Source organism: Primulina huaijiensis, chromosome 11 (assembly GCF_012295235.1).
Source record: "Primulina huaijiensis isolate GDHJ02 chromosome 11, ASM1229523v2, whole genome shotgun sequence".
NCBI classification, from domain to species: Eukaryota; Viridiplantae; Streptophyta; class Magnoliopsida; order Lamiales; family Gesneriaceae; genus Primulina; species Primulina huaijiensis.
This window is the reverse complement of record NC_133316.1, coordinates 21,967,401-21,983,779: the sequence shown is the minus strand read 5'-3', so window position 1 is coordinate 21,983,779 and position 16,379 is coordinate 21,967,401. Positions and strand designations below refer to the sequence as shown.

At 31.6% G+C, this 16,379-nt stretch overlaps 1 protein-coding gene across 1 annotated transcript; it reads left to right on the top strand.

The window, feature by feature from the left end:
* The first annotated feature begins 9,794 nt into the window (after nt 1-9,794).
* On the top strand, nt 9,795-16,256 carry LOC140987611 (ethylene receptor 1-like). The gene is made up of 7 exons (XM_073456184.1): nt 9,795-9,941; nt 10,524-11,462; nt 12,360-12,728; nt 12,858-13,124; nt 13,202-13,329; nt 13,407-13,604; nt 15,513-16,256. The coding sequence occupies exons 2-7, from the start codon at nt 10,566-10,568 to the stop codon at nt 15,868-15,870; spliced, it is 2,217 nt and encodes a 738-aa protein (XP_073312285.1). The 5' UTR covers nt 9,795-9,941; nt 10,524-10,565; the 3' UTR covers nt 15,871-16,256.
* Nucleotides 16,257-16,379: the final 123 nt, after the last annotated feature.

Below are 16,379 nucleotides of genomic sequence, written 5' to 3'. Positions count from 1 at the left end.
CGCGAATTTGTGCGTGGCATGCATGAATCGACACATTTGGGAGAATGGCAAATAGTGCCACTTGGAGCACCACTGTTAGAGATTAACGATTACTACTAATTCATTTTGACATTAAGGTTGACCAGTCGAAGATATATTATTATAACTAGCAAACTGGCTAATTAATTTCAGAAAATATGAAGGTGGACCCTATTTTTTAGATTTTTTTATTTTTAGTTTAGCTAATCAGGGGAATTTTTAAAATATGTATATTTCATTTTTTTTTTTTGAACGTGCGAAAGACGAGACGTTAATTGTTAAAGTTATAAATCATTTGTTGTCATCCTCATCCATGTATTATATATATACACTTTTCGTTATTTTATCTCACAAGTTAAATGATATATGAAAAGAGGATATGGATCGATATGAAAAAAATGCACCAAAAATATAAATGTAAAGCATGTGATGGTACGTACAGGTGGATGTGACTATTGGACGTTTGTTTACTGTCCACCTTAATACATATTCCAATCTATGGAACACATTCGGAGCAAAAATGCGAAGAAATGTAAGGAAGAAGTCACACCGCACTAGCCTTTGCGGGCCGAAAGACATGTCTTTTCGTTGTCGAGCTTCGTCTGGGGGCCCAATAAACACTTCACTGGCCCACATTTATTGGACTTAGGCTGTCTTCTGTCGACGCGTAGTATTGGACTACTGTTTTCCCCCATTTTTTCGTTCATAATTCAGAAAAAGGTACATCATTATTACTACTACTACATGAGGTGGTATTAAATGTTTCACCTCAGTTGTATTAAGTCTTTAAAAATTGTACATATGGAATAATAATCTCTAATTGAGTTAGTTTTTGAAGATGATTTAGGTCATGTGATACTTTTGTTTTAACATGATATTGAACTTTCAGGTTTTTTTTTTCTTGTTCTTTGAAACCTCGTTATTAATTTAATGTTTGTGGATTACAAATTTTTTTGTCAGCTCTAGTAAAATTACTTAGGGCAACATATTTTTGTATCAAAACAAAGATTAAACGAATTGGTCATAATTATACGTGAGCACGGTGCAAAACATTTTTGGCTTCACACGAGGAAAAGATTTGGACTATGAGATATATAATCATAGCATGAGATAAAACGAGGATATTCTCACTGGAAGAACATGTATATGCGCGGTTGTGTCACCTTTTAAAATAAGTAATTTTATACAAATTTTGATGAGACAGTCTTACAAGTCAATTTTGTTAAACAGATATCTTATTTAGGTCACCCATTAAAATTATTATTTTTTATATCAAAAATATTACTTATTATTGTAAATATGAACAGATTTGACTCGTCTCACGGATAAGATACATGAGATTATCTCACAAGAGACCTACTAATAATTTTATTATGTTATATTAAATATTTATTATGTTAAAATTGAACTAGTTTGTTCCTGGCAATGTATAAATTAATCGTGCACCTAGATAATATCTAGAGGCGATAACTAATATTAACAAGCGATAGAAGAAATTTTTATGGTGTATTTTGGAGTCAGATGGGTTCAAAATCATCTGTGATCTCAAATTTTATGGTTGAATGTGGATGAAAAATACTTGATCTAAATAAAAGGATTTGATCTGTGGAAGTTTTGAAATATGGAATCAGCTCACACATATGTAATATGTTGGGTATTATCTGAAATCAATTTTGATTATTATTAAATTATTCTGAGAAAAATAATATTTTGAAAATCTATTAACTAGATTTATCTGAACAAGTAAAATTAAGGCACCCTAAATTTTATTTGGATGATCAATTCACTATTACATCAATTGTCATAGATTTCAAAAAAATTAAAAGTCTTTAAATCAAATGTTTGCTCACAAAATGAACACAAAGATAATAGAAAATCTGGTCCACTGCTAGACAAGGAAAGCCTGGGATTAGATAACCAAGATGTTCTAAATCACAAATTTTCTGTCTTGTAATTATCTAACCATAAAGCTAGCTTTTAGGAAATCGTCGTGTTTTGATTATATTAGAGTTTGGTATTTTTTATTTTACGTTCCACTTAAACTTTTGGTTTCTCTTTTTCTTTTTTATATATCGTATACCTCGTGAAATAAGATGATGAATGATGTAAAATATAAAGATGATAAATAAAGACAATCTTGTAAAATATAAAGATGAAATAAGATTATAAATCTAAACATTTGTAAAATTCGTGTCAAATGTTAGATAAATAAATAATGCGTAATCAACTAATATATCATAACTCGGTGAAAGACAATCTTTGCCTATTCTTACCGGTGTAATCGAAATTCTCTGTTGTATATTGAGCTTCATATATGTCAAAGGACGAAGATAAAAACACCAACATTACATGGTTAAAAGCTTGAGAAACGAGACCGAGGACTTGGTCCAATGATCTCATCGGAATTCCTCATATATTGACTCAAGTTCGAATCTTTCCCAACTTCTACATTAAGATGTAAAAAAAAAATAAAATTGAGAAACAAAAAAAAATGAAACAACGGCTACAAAATATAATCACCCGTCAATCAATCACTAGCCATGTAGTATAAAGGCGCATAATCCCTTGATTAAAACGTGTTAATTGACCCGCCACCCATTCAAATGTCGACAAGTCCTTCTCGTCTTGTTTCTTTAGTTGGTTGATTGGACATTAGCACTTTCCCCAATTATTCTAACCCTTCCAATCTTTTTTTTTTAAATAAAAAAATAAGCATTAAATCAGATTTGGGAAATAGAAAAGGACCATACGTTAAAAAGCATAGCTCGAAGTAATCATCAGTTCTCCTACGGACTTTGGGATAGATGAATATCAAATATACTGCACATCAAAACTATCTTTTCAATGGTAATTGCAATGAATTTAAACACACAATCAAGAAAGATGTCATTTGAAATTCATAATTCAAATCTTTCGCATGTTCAATCCGAAAATAATATTAAAAATATAATTTAGAGCGGTCAAATATATTTTACTCAATATGGCATCATCATACATTCCGTGTACACAAGGGAAGGAATGTTTGCTGTGAGCAAATTATGTAAGCTTATCGTGTATATGTAGACCAAGTAATAAAAAAAGAAAGAACGGGTCTACTTGTTGTTTCATGTCTACATACATTGTTCCCTAAACTTGGATTATCAATTCAAGACAATAATTAGTCTTCATCAAGGAAACGTGGGAGCAATTTTGTGCATTTTTATGTTTTGGCTCAAATCAAATTCCTTCTTCCATAGGTTTTCTAGCTGGCCCGGCTCATTTTATTCTAATATGAATAATGTCCAATAGCTTTAATGGGCTAAATGCCCAAGAAAAGATGGTCTTTTATTTGTCCCAAATGTAACAAATAATGGGCCCATTGAGTAGTTAAGTGGATTGAGAGATGTGCTGGAAAATGAGCTGGTCCGTTGCGTATTGTGGATCAAACGATGACTTTGAGCAATCCTCAACAAAATAAATAAAAAGGGAAAAGAAAAAAAGATATATATATGTAAGATAAGATAAGAATCTCAAAATTCATGTAGAAATAACAAAAAAATTTGTGAGTATATCTCAAATGTCAATTTTGTGAGACGGGTCTACGACTCAACTCAACGCGTAAACAAATTACTTTTTATGCCAACAAATATTATTTTTTCATGGTAAATATGGATCAAGCCAACCAATCTCACATATATATATATATAAATATGCACATTTATAAATATGTGAAATCGTATTATAAGAGACATATTTTATAAAAATATACTTGTAATTTTGGATAATTTTTCAAAACAAATAATAAATTAATTTGATACCTGATGGCTGATGCACATGAATTATGCCGGATACATGTAATTTTTTGTTGTATGGCAATAATACCTTTTAATTTAACGGTAAATTTAAAAAAAAAATGCATCTGTCAATGTTTCAATTAAAATTCAGTACCTAGCCATTATCTTTTAGAAATCAGTACCTGACAAATCTATACATCTAGTTTTAACTATCCATAAAGCAAACTTTACATTTTTACCATTTATTATTTAAATAAATATATTATTTTATCCACAAAAATTATATCATTTTTCTCCATTTAAAATATAGTTTTAACAAAATATTGTTTCTCAATTATCATGGAATAAAAGTAAATACTTATTTTGACATACAAAGTACATATTATGGGGTTTCAAATACTTGATTTCGCTCTTTGAATACTCCAAATATATAAGAAAATATTATATTTTCGAGCATTCACCATAAATTCAGTAATTGTTGGTCCTTTCATGAAAAATGCATTAGGATGACTTATTCATGTTATTTTATTTTTAAAAAAAAAAACGAAGGCCATCACTCAACATTAGGGGTGTCAAAATGCGACACGACCCAACACGAAAAAAATCAGGTTCGGGTTGGGTTGGTTCGGGTTAGTACTATGTTAGACGGGTTTCGGGTTGGGTCGTGGGTTGACCCGAAAACTTTTTTTTTTGAAAATATTACCTATATTTTTATATATTCTATGTTTGAACAAAATTTATTGTATATTTATATGATAAATTTTCATCATTTAATATTTATTTGTATTTTTTTAACAATTGTTTATTTAATTTAGTAAATATACTTTTAATTTTATAACATTAAACTTTCAAATTTAAATCGAAAATTTTGTTATTATGTGTTTAAATTAAAATATTACTATTATTTTTTATTTTTTCGAATTTTTTTCATTAATTTTTTTAAAAAAAATAAAAAAATTCGGGTTAGACGGGTTGAGTCGGGTTAGACGGGTTCGTGTTCGGGTTGGGTTCGGGTTGGGAAAAAAATAAAAAAAATTTCGCGGGTTGACCCGAAACCCGACCCACCCGACCCGATTGACACCCCTACTCAACATGAAATAAGATTAAATATTTATTTTGACCAACAAAATACCTATTTTGGAGTTCTAAATGATTGATTTTACTCTTTGAATACTCCAAATGTGTAAGAAATTACTGGATCTTCGAGCTATCACAATAAATTCAATAATTATTGGTATTTTCATTGAAAATGCATTAAGATGACTTATTCATGTCATCTAATTTTTGAAAAAATACAGTTTCGCACTCATTGTTGAATTAGAAAAATTATTTATTTTGATCAATAAAATACCTATTTTCGTGTTCCAAATATTTGATTTGGCTATTTGAATACTTCAAATGTGTAAGAAAATACTTAAGTTTCAACTAATATTAAGTGACTTTTGATTGTGTCATTTGTGAAGTTAAAATGTGATACTTAAATTGGTACACAAAGTATCTAATTAGAGTATATAATACATGATTTTACCCCGTAAATACTCATATCCAATTATTTGAGGATGCCAAAATATAATTTGAAGTTAATATTAAGTGACACCGATGATGATATTCGTGAAGAAAAAATGTGATACTTAAATTAATACAAATAATACATAATTCCAGTTCACAAACACTTGATTTTACCTTTTAAATACTCAAATTCGATTGAGTATGTCAAAATATATAATTTGAAGATAATATTGAATATTTTTTGATGATGAGATTTGTGAATAAAAAACGTGCTACCTAAATTGGTACAAATAGTACCTAATTTGATTTCACATATACTTGATTTTACCCTTTTAAGACTCGATTTTGATTATTTTGGGATATAAAAAATATAGTTTCAAGTAATATTGAGTGATTTTTTATGTGTCATTTGTGAAGTCAAAATATGATACCTAAATTAGTACAAAAAATATCTAATTCGAGTATATCAATACTTTATTTTACTCCCTAAATGACAAGTATTTTAATTTTAGTTTGCAAATACTTGATTTTGTAAATGAGATACTTAGAATATGTATTGAAATACTGGATATTCGAATAAGCAACGTAAGTTCACCAAATATTGGTATTTTTATGGAAGATACATTTGGATTACATATTCATATCATTTAATAATTAAAAAAAAAAAAATTCTCAACTAAGCATGAAAATTTTAAAGTATTTAGTTTTACTTGAGAAGTACCTAATTTGAGTTTGCAAATACTTGATTTCGTAAATGAGATACTCACAATATGTATTAAAATACTAGATATTCGAATAGGCAACGTAAGTTCACCAAGTATTGATATTTCCATGGAATAAGCATTTGGATGACATATTCATATCATTTAATATTTTTTCTGTAAAAGAAAAAAAAATTCCCAACTAAGCATAAAAATTTTAAAGTATTTGTTTTTATTTGAGAAGTACCTAATTTGATATTGCAAATATTTAATTTGGTACATGAGATACTCATAATATGTAATAGAATACTGGATATTCGAATATGTAACGTAAGCTCACCAAGTGTTTATATTTCCTTGGAAGATGCATTTGGATGACATATTCATCTTATTTAATATTTTTTATAAAAAAAAACAAATTATCAACTAAGTATTGAAATTTTAAAATACTTATTTTTACGTGAGAAGTATCTAATGTGATACCTAAATTAATACAAATAATGCATAATACGAGTCCACAAATACTTGATTTTACCATTTAAAACTCAAATTCGATTATTTGATGGTGTCAAAATATATAATTTGAAGTCAATATTGAGTTGCCTTTGATGATGAGATCCGTGAAATGAAAATGTGATACCTAAATTGTTACAAGTATTATATAATTAGATTCCACTGATAATTGATTTTACCCTTTGAAAACTCAAATTTGATAATAAGTATAATGAAAGAATATTGATGCATATAATGAATGATTACCATGATGAATAATGAACTATGTTTATTTATTTAAATGATATGAATAAGTATCCTAATGAATTTTCCATGGAAAGATTGCATATTCGAATATCCAGTATTTTAATGCATATTGTGAGTATCTCATTTACGAAATCAAATATTTGCAAACTCAAATTAGGTACTTCTCAAGTAAAACTAAGTACTTTAAAAATTTCATGCTTATTTGAGAATTTTTTTACCAAAAAAATATTAAATAAGATGAATATGTAATCCATGCTTAGTGATCGAGCAAAACTTTCATTGTAAAATTCTTAGTAAAAATTAATAATATTCAAGCTCGAAATAATCGCAAGTGCACGATGTCAAGTAATAATATAGTCATGGACTTTCAATAATCGCAAGTGCACGATGTCAAAATGTTCCATGCTTAGGGATTGAGCAAAACTTTCATTGTCTAAGGACTGTATTTCTCAATTATTATTCTTAGTTATTCAATTTTTAGCAGCGAAACTTCAGATGATTGTTTACTACTACGATTATTAAATAAAAACTCAATGAAATGGTTCAAGGATTAAATGATGAAATAAATAAGCTAGAATGATTGATTAAAGTTCAATGAGAAATGAATTTGTTGGGAATCTCGGTTCACCTACCCCTCGCTAATCTACTTAATTCATTCGACAATTATCTATGCTTTCGACGAGATTTCATATCCAATTGAACATGCCCTCTCAAGCTATGCCAAACTAATTCAACTTAGTGAAGTAATTAAATCTCTTTAATTATTTATCAATTGTGAATTGCATGTCGTTTTATTAAATCTCATAGCTTTCGACCTATTGGAACATGTCATCCAAATGCATCATGGATGGAAATGCGAGCACTTGGTGAACTTACGTTACATATTCGAATATCCAGTATTTTAATACTCATTATGAGTATCTCATTTACCAAATCAAGTATTTTAAAACTAAAATTAGGTATTTCACAAGTAAAACTAAGTACTTGAAAAAGTTCAATTGCGAATTTATTTTTTTAACAATAAAAAAATAATTAAATGAAATGAACATGTCATCCAAATGCATCTTGGATGGAAATGCGAGCACTTGATGAACTTACGTTGCATATGCTAATATCCAGTATTTTAATACTCATTCAGAGTATTTAATTTAACAAATCAAGTATTTTAAAATTGAAATTAGGTATTTCGCAAGTAAAACTAAGTACTTCAAAAAGTTCAATGCTTAGTTGCGAATTTGTTTTTCTTTTAAAAATTAAAAAAAATATTTACATGGAATGTACATGTCATCTAAATGCATGTTGGATAGAAATGCGAGCACTTAGTGGACTTACATTGCCTACTAGAATATCCAGTATTTTATTAACTTTTATGAGTATTTCAATTACCAAATCAAGTATTTAAAATTGAAATTAGGTATTTCGCAAATAAAAGTAAGTACTTCAAAATGTTCAATGCTTAGTTGCGAATTTTTTATTTAAAATAAAAAAATAATTAAATAAAATGAACATGTAATCCAAATGCATCTTGGAAGGAATGCGAGCATTTAGTGAACTTACGTTGCATATTCGAATATCCAGTATTTTAATACCCATTCTGAGTATCTCATTTACCAAATCAAGTATTTTAAAATTGAAATTAGGTATTTCGCAAATAAAGCTAAGTATTTGAAAAAGTTCAATGCCTAGTTACGAATTTGTTTTTTTTAACAATAAAAAAAATAATTAAATGAAATGAACATGTCATCCAAATGTATCTTAGATGGAAATGCGAGCACTTGGTGAACTTACATTGCATATTCGAATATCAAGTATTTTAATACCCATTCTGAGTATCTCATTTACTAAATAAAGTATTTTAAAATTGAAATTAGGTATTTAACAAGTAAAAGTAAGTATTTGAAAAAGTTCAATTATTAGTTACGAATTTATTTTTTGAACAATAAAAAAATAATTAAATGAAATGAACATGTCATCCAATTCATCTTTGATGGAAATGCGAGCACTTGGAGAACTTACGTTGCATATTCGAATATCCAGTATTTTAATACACATTCTGAGTATCTCATTTACCAAATCAAGTATTTTAAAATTGAAATTAGGTATTTCGCAAGTAAAACTAAGTACTTCAAAAAGTTCAATGCTTAGTTTCGAATTTTTTTTCTTTTAAAAATTAAAAAATATTTAAATGAAATGTACATGTCATCTAAATACATGTTGGATAGAAATGCGAATACTTGATGAAATTACATTGTCTACTATAATATCCAGTATTTTATTAATTTTTATGAGTATCTCAATTACCAAATCAAGTATTTAAAATTGAAATTAGGTATTTCGCAAGTAAAAGTAAGTACTTCAAAATGTTCAATGCTTAGTTGCGAATTTTTTTTTAATTAAAAAAATAATTAAATGAAATGAACATGTAATCCAAATGCATCTTGGATGGACTGCGAGCATTTGGTGAACATACGTTGCATATTCGAATATCCAGTATTTTAATACCCATTATGAGTATCTCATTTATCAAATCAAGTATTTTAAAATTGAAATTAGGTATTTCGCAAGTAAAACTAAGTACTTGAAAAAGTTCAATGCTTAGTTACGGATTTGTTTTTTTAACAATAAAAAAATAATTAAATGAAATGAACATGTCATNGAGGAAAGAGAAGATGACCAACAAAAATTGGTATTTATATAATTTTTTATTAATTAAAAGGGTAAAAAGGTAAAAATACATAAAACATGCAGTAAAAGCTAAGTTTGTCTTTTGTCCGATATTAAAATACAAAAAAAAATGATAGATACTGAATCTTAAATAAATCATTGACAGATGTATTTTTCTCCAATTCTCCCTAATTTAAACAAGGGGTTTTGACTTGCTTGCTGTTGACTGTTTACCAAACTTTTGGGTTTCCTTAACGTCAGTGCATGGCCGTGACGTGGAAAACATCACAGTCCTGGAACGTTATTATTCCTCCAGAATACATCGGTACCCGGCCACTTTTTTTTTCTCTAGGCCCTGTCTGGTTTTAAATAAAGTTATCACAGAAAAGCTTCAAGCTCATATTATTGTATTAATATAATATATAAAATATTAGTCATGCTAATGGGAAAACAAGGTGCTTCGTTTTCCATATGAAGAACTTTAGCTCCAGTAATTTCTTAGTCGTCGAAATATTGGGTAATTCTTTCCTGTTTTTTTTTTTTCAATTTTAATTTTTCATTTCCTCTCTTTTCGTCAACTTCTGAATTTTGGGAGTAGTAATTTAAGATTTTGTTGGTTCACCTTCACGGGATCTGATTGACTACGCAAAAAGTCGTTCTTTGAATGGATTTCAGCTAAAGTTTTGTTATTTGGGCAAAATTTGCAGTTTTATCAGGTTATATGATGATATGTTTGCTGGGGTGAGCTGTATATGAATATTGAAGAGTGGGTGGGGGTAGTCGAATAACCATCTACAAATAAGTGATTATTCTTCAAGAAAATGCTAAAATTATGTGATTAGCTATCTCGTATAATTCATCAGATGTTAAGACTTTCTTGTAAATGAATAATTTTCGGGAAGTTTTTTTGTAGCAACTGGAGATCACTAATTAGTGGTGGTGTGCCTTTTTCTCGGAGATCCGCATTCTTTTATCCGGGAAAGGGCATCGACTTTCAAGTGATTTTTGAACAAATTTTGTTCTTAAGGTTGAAAGTTCATGACATAATAACTTGTGATGCAGCTGGGTTTGTGAATTTATATTTTAATAATTGATGCAGGGATGTAGACCTAAATAGTGGAGCTCAGGTGGTTCTCACATCATGGATTGCTGCATGGAGCCGCAATGGCCGGCTGATGAATTGTTGATGAAGTACCAGTATATTTCGGATTTCTTCATTGCATTGGCTTATTTCTCGATTCCTTTGGAGTTGATCTACTTTGTTAAAAAATCTGCTGTATTTCCCTATAGATGGGTGCTTGTGCAGTTTGGTGCATTCATTGTTCTTTGTGGGGCTACACACTTGATTAATTTATGGACATTTACCATGCATACAAGAACCGTGGCAATTGTCATGACCGCCGCAAAAGTTTTGACTGCTGCTGTGTCCTGCGCAACTGCTCTTATGCTAGTTCATATCATCCCTGACTTATTGAGTGTTAAAACAAGGGAGTTGTTTTTGAAAAATAAGGCCGCAGAGCTAGATAGAGAAATGGGATTGATTCGTTCACAGGAAGAAACTGGTAGGCATGTTAGAATGCTAACTCATGAAATTAGAAGCACTCTTGACAGGCATACCATTCTAAAAACTACATTTGTTGAGCTGGGAAGAACATTGGCTTTGGAAGAGTGTGCATTGTGGATGCCAACCCGTACAGGATTAGAGCTCCAACTTTCATACACTCTTCATCACCAAAACCCAGTTGGGTTTACTGTGCCTATACAGCATCCCGTGATCAATCAAGTTTTCAATGCTAATCGAGCCATAAAAATCTCTCCAAATTCTCCAGTCGCCAGGTTCCGACGTGCAGGAAAACACATGCCTGGAGAAGTGGTTGCCGTGCGGGTTCCCCTCCTACATCTTTCCAATTTCCAGATTCATGATTGGCCTGAGCTCTCAACTAAACGGTATGCGATAATGGTTTTAATGCTTCCTTCGGATAGTGCAAGGCAATGGCGTGTCCATGAGTTGGAGCTTGTTGAAGTGGTGGCTGACCAGGTTAGGATTCACCACATCTTTTTCCTAGTTACATTCATATTTTGGACTGATTTTCTTTGTGCATTTACTTTGTTTGGGTGTGGATCTTTTTATCTATATGTTAATAAAAAAAATTGACATTGAATGTGTCTGTGCTTTCTTTATGCTGTAGTGCTTAGAATTTAGACAAGCTAAATCTACTGAAATGAAACATTACACTAAAGGGCCCCATTCTTTACTACTTTCCATTCTAATGGGGCTACCAGGGTGTTCTAAAAACTACACTTTAGGTGAGTGACAGATATATGACTGGAAGGTTGGTAAAGTGGCTGATGAGATCTTGTCCATCTGCAGCTGCATCTAGTATTGTCTTAATGCTAATGACATAATTTTCCACCGACTGTCCTGGCAACAAAATTCTATTTTTTTTAAGTTTTCTAGTCTTTTATTTCTACATTAGTTTGGCATTGCTGTCATGAAATAGAGTGGGAATAATCTATCCAATTTTTCAAGATCCAGATCCATTAGCAGCATGCTTGCTTTTTCAGGCTGACTTTTTAGTTTTTTGTTCTTTGATTATATTGGTCCAACAACTTTAAAGGCTAACTCAACAAAGTTTCTCGTTTGTTCGGAAATTCATTATCCATTCCCTGAGAATTTGGTTGTGTGTAATATCGTGTCATCATTATGGGTATAGCTATGCTATGGTGCTTATTGGTTATTTGGTTATTTAAGTTGTCAAAATAATTTTCTGGGTTTAAGGATATGTCAATCTCCTGAAAACAAGAACACACCACTGAAAGTCATAAAAATCAAGAACTTGCATTCTGCAGTTGCCTGATTCAGAACAGTTGATTAGCCCTCTTATCAGATTTCTTGATGCTTGGAGTTCCTATGTGTGATTTATTCTGGAATCAGGTTGCTGTTGCTCTATCACATGCTGCAATTTTGGAGGAGTCAATGAGGGCTAGGGATCTACTTATGGAACAGAATGTTGCTCTTGATCTTGCGAGAAGAGAAGCAGAGACGGCTGTCCGTGCTCGTAATGACTTTTTGGCTGTCATGAATCATGAAATGAGAACTCCCATGCATGCAATAATAGCTCTCTCAAGCTTACTACAAGAGACTGAGCTGACACCGGAGCAACGTCTGATGGTTGAAACAATACTCAAGAGCAGCAACCTTTTGGCAACACTTATAAATGATGTCTTGGATCTTTCAAGGCTTGAAGATGGTAGCCTTCAACTCGAGATAGGAAAATTTAACCTTCATGCACTCTTCAGAGAGGTAAGAATAAGATATTGGTTGTTTTGTGTTTGTTCAAGAATCACCTTGTCTTTAGAAGTAGCAAGTTTTTATTTAATTTCTGTTTCCCATTCTTCTTTGGTTAAATGAAATGTCTGCTTCTTATTGTAGGCCCTTAACCTGATAAAGCCTATAGCATATGTGAAAAAGCTATATGTTACATTGAGTTTGTCTTCGGATTTGCCTGAGTTTGCTGTTGGTGATGAAAAGCGGCTAATGCAAGTACTTTTAAATGTTGTTGGGAATGCTGTGAAGTTCTCAAAAGAGGGCGGTGTTTCGATTTCTGCCTTTCTTGCAAAATCAGATGCTTTGAGAGATCCTCGAGCCCCAGAGTTTTTCCCTGTGCCGAGTGATAATCACTTCTATTTACGTGTGCAGGTTTGTTCCCTTTTTCCTAGTAGGATGATAATTTTTGTTCTCCAAAGCATCTTACAACTTTTGCCATTTTGGTTTAGGTAAAAGATACTGGTTTGGGAATCAGCCCACAAGAAGTTCCTAAGCTATTCAGGAAATTTGTGCAGAGCCAACCTCTAGCTGCCAAAAATTCTGATGGCAGTGGACTTGGTCTGGCAATTAGTAAGAGGTAATCTTGCTACTTTTCTGAGCCATAAACATTTTAGAATGATTTCAAAATTAGCTTAGAACTATTTCTTTGATCAGGTTTGTTAATCTCATGGAAGGGCATATTTGGATTGAAAGTGAAGGTACTGGGAAAGGTTCTACCGCTATCTTCATTGTTAAACTTGGGATTCCTGGACGCTCAAATGAGATCAAGTACTCGTTTGTACCTAAAAGTCCAGAAAATTATGTTAAGCAAATTTTTTCTGGGCTCAAAGTAGTTGTGATGGATGAGAACAGGTTAGTAATGCTTTATCATTCCGTCTTGTTTACGATGTTGTAATTTGTTTCCTTCTGTGTTTATTTATGAGCAATACATGTTCTATTTGTTTGTAAAGCAGTGAATTATAAACATCAAGTAACTCTTGCTAAATTTAAGGTTGCCTTTTGGTGAATTAATATCTTCCTTGGCTTGAATTGGTTCTTAGATTATTTTGGAAAATTCTTTTTTATTATTACATTCTCAATGGGAGTTCATGTTGCAGAAACTTATGGTTTACAGATGAAAAGATGGGATAAGTCCATTAACAATGATGTTCTACATTTGTGCAAGAAATGTCGAGAACGAAATATTAGGAGACAAATGGTTTCAGTACCCTTGATTATACACCTCTGTTGTCTGACTTTCACCTTACTCAAGCCGAATGTCAACATATATTCACCATTGTTCTAATATCTTCTCCATACTGCACCATTGTCTCTTGGTGCAAATCTTGTGGTGATATTCATTGATTATGGCCTGTGGGGCTTTTTCCAGAAGGGTAGACTACATTTTTCTCTCTAAAGGGAGGTCCAAATTCCAAATCATTCAAACCTGTTTTCATAATTGGACGCTGAGCCCATTTCATAATAGGAGTTACAGGTTTATTGGGGGCGGTGCTTTGTTGTGTACTATTCATGGTATTACCATAGAAAATACTTTATTTGAAGATAATGATAGTGCAAATACATTCCACACTTTTAAACTGATCAAAGCTGAAGAAACTTGTTCCATAGTCTAAGTTAATCTCTATGGTTGCTTTTTCAAATGTTATTTGTACCTTTTAAAAATTAAAATTAATTTCCTTTCTGCGAGGTACATGTTGACGTAGTGGAATATTTAGATGGGATGTATGTGCATGCGTTTTTTGGTTATTTTATACCAGGAATGTAAATGTTCAGAGATAGATAAGTTATTATCCTTGTAATTTGTGTTATTTACGTATACTTCTTTGGGAAGTCTCTAAATATTTCCATATGGCGTTGGACCACTAATTTTGAGTTATGTTTGAACAAGTTCAGCTGGTACATGAGCACATTTTTAAAGTTAGGAAAAAAATGATTAATACAAAACTCGATGAAGTATATGTTGAGAAACTGAATGTGCTCGTCACTCATGGAGATCGCAAGTTCATTTTCATTGTCAATAGTTTTGGCTTCATTGTTGGCCATCCTATTGGTTATTGCCACCTTATTCACTGCTATTAAATTGCTGAGGTTTCTGGCGTGATTACAGTTGTTGCGATTTTGAATTGTTGCAAGTGTGTTGAGTTCTTGGCCATCGTTACTTCATTGGATGTAACAAAATTGTGTTTTTCAAGGTCTATTTTTAAGTTTATGTTAATCATATGGCAATGTTAGTCGCACCTCCAAAACACCTGGATCGTCTAGATCCTCCTATAATTCTAGATCATAGTTATCGAAGGTGCAAGGATAGCTTCAAGCTTAGGCACAAAGTGAGACGCGTCCTTCTTCAAACGAGGCGTGCTGAGACATTAATTTCTAGGATCTACATAAAATAGGATTATTACATAACATAGGAAAATTATATAACATAGCACGTAATATACTTTGTTAATGGTTCTCAATTTTTTTTCCAGTTTAATGGTATAAAGTGTACTATCACATTGCATCTCAACTTAGATTAAAACAAACTCTACATTTAACATTGAGCCTTTAAGGATGGGGAAGTCGGTCACCAAAACTAGAATACTGATGTACTTTTTATGCTGCTAAGTTGAATGGTATTGTTTGTACTAAGGAGGACTTGGTCTCATCTCTCTCCCGTGTATGTTTAGCTCGATGAACTGCACAGTAGATTTGAAATATAATAGCACGAGTTCTAGTTGTTAATAAATTTGACTTTAAAGTTGGTTCTTCATGATGCAGTGTTGGCCGTATGGTAACAAAGGGGCTCCTTACGCACCTTGGGTGTGATGTATTGGCTGTTGGTTCGGGAGATGAGTGTGTCAAAGCCGTTACTTATGAACATAAGGTGGTGTTCCTCGACATAAGCATTCCAGGTGCTGATCATTTTGAAGTTGCTAAAAGGATTCGTGAAAAATTCCCAAAACGTCATGAGAGACATTTGATTATAGCACTCACAGGAAACACCGATAAGTTGACAACAGAGAACTGCCTAAGGGTTGGTATTGATAGAGTCGTGTTAAAGCCTGATTCTGTAGATAAAATGAGAACCGTCTTATCCGATCTCCTGGAGCATGGATTTTTGTTTGAATCTCAGTAAACCAAAATACAAGTGCTTACTCATGAACAAGGTAATTGAGCTTTATGGATATATGGGACGGGACTGCTGCCTGAGACCATTTTGCTATTGTTTAACCGGTTGGATGTAGAATGGTTTTTGAAGATGATGAAGCTTTTGACAAAATTTGGGAGAAATCAGTCATCCTGAGGTTGTATTCGTGCTTGCACTTGGTCTGGTTCCAATCATAAATTGGTATTTTTTCTCGGTTATATTATGTTTAGAATATATTTATAGAGGAAGTTCTGAAAGCCGGACTTGCCTACCATCTATAGTTACCTAACTCACCTTTTTATCTTTCTGTTACTTGTTTGTTATATTCAGAAGGTTGTAAATACTGTTAGTTTGTCTAACATTCATGCTGCAAATCGAACCCATTTAAGTTTAAAAAAAAAAACTGCACCGTGATCACCCCTATTTAGAGGTGCATATTCAGTTTCTCAATTTTCGAACGAAATAATTTTAATTATAAAATAGATTAGATGTGAATT

Coding starts and splice junctions, on each gene's coding strand:
- LOC140987611 (XM_073456184.1), top strand. CDS start 10,566: ATGGATTGCTGCATGGAGCCGCAATGGCCGGCTGATGAATTGTTGATG. Junction 11,463..12,359: donor TTGAAGTGGTGGCTGACCAG/GTTAGGATTCAC, acceptor TTCTGGAATCAG/GTTGCTGTTGCTCTATCACA. Junction 13,605..15,512: donor GTTGTGATGGATGAGAACAG/GTTAGTAATGCT, acceptor TTCATGATGCAG/TGTTGGCCGTATGGTAACAA.